The sequence below is a fragment of the Orbilia oligospora genome, assembly GCF_000225545.1.
Source record: "Orbilia oligospora ATCC 24927 unplaced genomic scaffold scaffold00004, whole genome shotgun sequence".
In the NCBI taxonomy this organism is placed as follows: Eukaryota; Fungi; Ascomycota; class Orbiliomycetes; order Orbiliales; family Orbiliaceae; genus Orbilia; species Orbilia oligospora.
Window position 1 is genome coordinate 113,184 of NW_011645561.1, and position 5,334 is coordinate 118,517.

Sequence of the window (5,334 nt, forward strand, 5' to 3'; positions counted from 1 at the left end):
GCTGACCCCCAGCAAATCCGACAAAATTCCCGGCCTACTACTCTCAACGTTGGACCATAAACCAAAAGCCACCATTTCCTTACCTCCAATTTCAGACTCCGATAATACAATATTATATAAGACACGAAGTCTATCCGACTCACAACGGCGGCGGGTGTTACTGTTAAGACGTTCACGGTATCAATATCATTCCGGAAGGAAAGGATTGTTCGGTCGGTCTTTGTCAAGACATAACCTTCGAGCGACAGTATTACTATCTCGTAACGTCAATATGGCGCAGCGTTCGGCAAGAGCACGGTCGAAATTAGATAAGATTTCTAGTGGAGGAGTAGCAAAGTTCGGTCATGGGGGACTGGCCACACCGGCGACATCGACGGGTTCGCCCAGTCTATCTTCATTTTCGTCTAGATCATTTGGTCGCTCGTCTTCGAACCAGAAGTCCGTTTTCAGATCGTTTATAGATTCGAAGTCCGATAAGATTCGGGGCACATTGGCAGAGAAGATCAGTCCTGTTGCGACAAAACCGAAACTAGACCTTGAAGTCGAGTCCGCCCCGATTCTCAAGCGATGGGATGGTGGCGGACGGCCATGCATGTCATATACCGGGCTTAACAGACGGGTATGTATAACATAATTACATCTACGCATGTGAAATCTCGTTCATTCATTGTATGTATCGATGTATTGACACAGAGGATTTTATAACAGGACCCCGAACTCTGGTTCCCAGACGGAGATACCCTCGTGTACCTCTCCGACAAATTCTCAAAGTCCAAAGAAGACCAGCCCTTCAAACAGCCTTCGTTCAGAATCCGCTCTTCTGTTCTACGCGCTACAAATTCTCCCTTTCTCATTGGCTCTCTTTACGATTACGACGACCTCCCGCAGTCTCCCACAAGCATATCATCCTCACTAATGTCTGCAGAGCAAGACATCCAACCCGTCCCATCGAATGCAAGTCGAGACCTAGAAGGCATAGCGCATGAGTTGCATTTCCCAGCTCCTCGCTCAAATGACAGAGCCGCAATATATCGTCACCACGCCACGACTCGAAACTTTTTCGCCGTTTTATTCAACCGTTCATTAATTGGTACAAGTTTTGGTCAAACTCTGCTGGATCTTGCAGAGCGAATGGAATTATATATGCCCCCAGGACACGACAACATCGGAGATCTCGTACGATACCTAACCCGTAAGGAATTCGATGATGTAAGGAATATGCCAGATCTAGCTGCGGGGACCCTCATGTTTGCAGAAAAATATCGCTTGGCAGATTTATACCGCGAAAGCTTTGTCCACTGCGTAGGGATGACGAATCGATTGGAGCTCTTGAGCGACTACCAACAGATATCGCCCATAACTCGGACCTTAATCGACCGCGCAAGTCTTCATACCCAAGTTCGAGCCGAAAACTGTGACAACCTACTTGTCCACGGTCAATTCGCCTTCCCAGATATGTGGCCACACATGTCAGCGGGCTACCCACCAGCCAGGCACGCCTTTGACCGGTTCCAAAAGTTCCTTGCAAAACATTACCAAGGCCGATTTGGCTCGTGGCCACCAGGAGGGGAGAAATTTGGTCGTCTACTATACCAGCAGTTACAACGTGACTTCAACGCTCTGTATGATTTCCTCGTCGACAGGGATGTCGTATGGGAACCGGTTCCGCCACCATCTTCCTCCGCCTCCACGAGTTCGAGCGGTAGAAACACTGGTTCCCAAAGATTGATCAATCCTTACAAACCGGACTTCCGTGCCGACGACGCATCTCTCCAATTCACCGACATCATCATCTCCTTCGACCGCAACCGGAAGGAAAAATATCCCCACATCCCGCACCCCTACCCTCTCGTTCCAGATGTCAAAACCACCACTGCAATCCGCACAAATAAGCAAAGCAACTTCTTTGGAAAGCGCAATGCAAACACTGATAAGACAATCGAAAAGGAAAACGCCTTGGCTCTGATCCAAGCTACAAACCTTGACGCTTTGTATACATCTCCCAACAACAGTTTGGTTGCGGCATACCAACTCATGGAAAAATCCGACCGCACGATTGAGATTGATCCTCACGATGCAAGAAAGGGTAGATGGCTATTAATCTACGCAGTTCTCCAAACCCTCGCCACTATAACAGTCGATGCCCCTGGTCTAAAATACACAGAGAATGTAGACTATTTCCTCTGTGCACCCATAAAGGGCGCACTGCCATGGGATCAACAAACCCAATCCTCATCTCGTGGTGGTGAAGAAGAAGATTACTGCCAATATCGTGCTCACTGCTGGACAGTGCCTTACCAGTGGAACTCTCAAGCCTCGGCCAAATCTCTAGGAGACCTCCGTCCACAAGAGCACCAAATTCCCCGTCCACCATTGGCGGACGAAGATATATTCCCCGAAAGAGCTGAGTTGGCAGCCTCTCCAACACCCACAGACCACCACGACTATCTGGATGGCCGACCTCCAAAGCGCAGAACGCCGGTCACAAGTTACGCATCAAGTAGTTATGTCCCCATCAACCTCGGAAGAACTAGTCTGCAAAGTCGCACTAGCAGAACAAGTCTACATTCCACACATAGTCATCATACAACCTATCGTAGTGGTTTAGAAGATCTGGGAATGGGTCCCGGAATTCTCGAAAAAGAAGACTTTGATCCCGCTGCTTTCGAGTCCTTGAATGTTCTCGCGATGAACAACCCTTCGGGGACCATTCTTAGCAGCGTAACGCCTGCTATAGCCTCCAGCACAGCTGGTCCCTCCCAGACCATACCCGCAGTGGCTAACACCGTCAGGCACAATTCTGCTGTCTCATCAATTCCCAACGTCCAATACACGGAAGATGGGAGCAGCAGCGACGCAGACGATGAGGACGATGATGTGGAAATGGATGAAGAACACGATCCAGGCGTCTTTCTCGGCACTACCAATCCAAGGGGTAGCAATATCTCGAATATGACGAGGGGTAGTAGGGAAAGCGGTGCAGCAGGGATGTATGCTCCATGGGGCGGAGTAGATAGTACGAGGAGGTGAAGTTTCTGTATTCTCACCCACAATTTCCTTTCTCTTTTCTTTTACACTCAATCTATACCACCAAAAGTTCTCTCCCCTTTCTGCATTTTCATTTACTATCAAGCAACCAAACTCCAAACCTATCTCATTTGTTCCAAATTCCGAATTGCAGCCCGTTCACTGCCATTTTAGCAAGCACTTCTCTTTTCACATTTTTTTTTCTTATTTATTATATCCATCTAGGCAACTTATATCCAAGCTGTTGGCGTTTTCCTCCTCTTTTCCATTTTCCTTTCAAATATCAATCAATAACCCTGTCATAAAATATCCCCTTTGTTACTCTCACGCTTCCACAACTGTCTCCCGCATTAACCCCAATTATTCGCAAAGGACGAATAAGACGTTTGTACCTTTCACTTCGACTTTACTGCTGTATTCATATACCTCTTATCACCTGCTTTTCGTTGATCTTATATTGTCTTGTCTTTTGCATTTTCCATGCATCAGCGGCATTGCAATCGTTAGCTATAGTTTAGCGAAAACCAAAAACCTTTTGTATTTTATATTCATTTAACAACCGTTATCACCGTTACTTTGAAGCCTAAACCGATTTGCAAATGTAAAATATCTCTCCAGAGCCGTATATATTATTACGAGCGACACACTACAACGAGCATAGTCTATAAAATAACTAATGCGTAAAGGTAGATCAAGCTACCACATAGATAATAGGTAGTCGGTATAACTAATATCGCCAACCAAATGACCAAAATGTTCATAAAATCAAAGCAATAAAAATTCAAATCCAAATCCAGCAAAACGAAGGGCGTCTAGGCCTTTCTCGACTTCTTTCTCAAGCTCCCTTTCCCGCTACCAGGCGCATAGGCCTTTGATCCACCATCAGTCAACACAGCAGTCTCCATGCTGACCTCAGCTTCACCCTTTGATCTAGTCCTCGCGGGTGTCTCAGGAGTTTTAGTATCCGGAATAGCCTTCAAAGATTTCTTGGTTCTCTTCTTAGACTTTGACGAGCTCGAGGAGTCCCAGTAGTAGACCATCTGGGCTGTCAAAACCGCGTTTAGAATTGCGCCGCCGAGGTATCCCCAGAGGATTAATGGATCGTCAACCTAGAGCAACCAGCCATATCATTAATATTTAAAGGACAAAGCTTTTTATGGTGATTCTTCGTGTCGGACATACCTCTTGAAGAGTAGTGAACACTCTAGCCAAACTTCCCGCCAAAAAGTTGAACACGGCAAAAGCACTGAGCTGTCCGGTTCCACCTTCCTTCCAGACCGTATAGATCTGAGGAACCTTACTAGCCAACGAAATAGGAATCGTCGAAGCCTGTAAAACGGTCATAGCCTTCTCACTAACCACATCCCCTCCCAAAAGCGCGTACACTGCAGCTGCAAATCCAGCGATTAAAACACCTGCATACCCTCCTTTACCCGTGAAATGTAATATCAAAACGGCAATAACCAAGTTTTGTACCACGATCAAGGCGGTTTCACCGAACGTGCTGAATGGGAATCCATTTCTAAAATTGTACGCGATTGAGATGGCATAGGCTCCCGTTTCAAGTAATGTGGATAGGAGAGAGAGACCAGATGCCGAGTTTGAGTTTATGATTTTGAGAATCTGTGGGATTTTAACGATTGAGGAGGCAGCGATGATGCCGATGCCTAATCCTTTGGAGACACCGAGCTTGATGCAGGCGGTGTCGCTGATGTCGATGTTCTCGATCAGGGAAGTGTAGCAATGTGAACCGATGAGAGAGATACCCAGGTCTTTTATGGGAGCCGGGAGGGAGGCCGTTATAGGTTGAAGAAGGGGGCGGATGGTATCCATGATGGCTGGTGGATGGATCGTTGATGAGGTTGGAGTGAGTACAGGAAAGGATGTTAACTTCAGCAGAGTTAGCTTGTCGCGAGAACTGGCGGATTGTTGGATGATGATGACGTGGGGTTATCGCAACACATCAACACCTTTCCCGTTGCTGACTAATCCGTATTCCCTTATTCCCCCCTCGAGACTATACAATCATAAGATAACATAGAAGATGGAAGGAAGCCTTCATAAAACCCAAATATCCGGCTTCTCGTATGTCTTCCAGACCCTCATGGTCCTATATATCCATCCTCTCCTTTGCACCAAATAAAAATAAATCCGTTTGATCTCCTCTGACTGATTCGGTTGGGAGGGGTCACATTCGTCCAGCCTGTCCAGAAGGTCTTCGAAGTGGAGGTTGTAGATTTGCCATAACTCGTCTCCGGGGATCTTGAAGCAACGGGGCATGGTGTATCTTGAATATATACGTATAGC

General features: G+C 46.8%; 2 protein-coding genes across 2 annotated transcripts; one reads left to right on the forward strand and one right to left on the reverse strand.

The window, feature by feature from the left end:
• Positions 1-271: 271 nt before the first annotated feature.
• Positions 272-3,030, forward strand: AOL_s00004g32 (uncharacterized protein; the record flags this gene model as incomplete). Its single annotated transcript, XM_011118682.1, has 2 exons — positions 272-619; positions 709-3,030. The coding sequence occupies 2 exons, from the start codon at positions 272-274 to the stop codon at positions 3,028-3,030; spliced, it is 2,670 nt and encodes an 889-aa protein (XP_011116984.1).
• Positions 3,031-3,839: 809 nt separating this feature from the next.
• On the reverse strand, positions 3,840-4,860 carry AOL_s00004g33 (uncharacterized protein; the record flags this gene model as incomplete). The annotated part of the gene is made up of 2 exons (XM_011118683.1): positions 3,840-4,136; positions 4,210-4,860. The coding sequence occupies 2 exons, from the start codon at positions 4,858-4,860 to the stop codon at positions 3,840-3,842; spliced, it is 948 nt and encodes a 315-aa protein (XP_011116985.1).
• Positions 4,861-5,334: the final 474 nt, after the last annotated feature.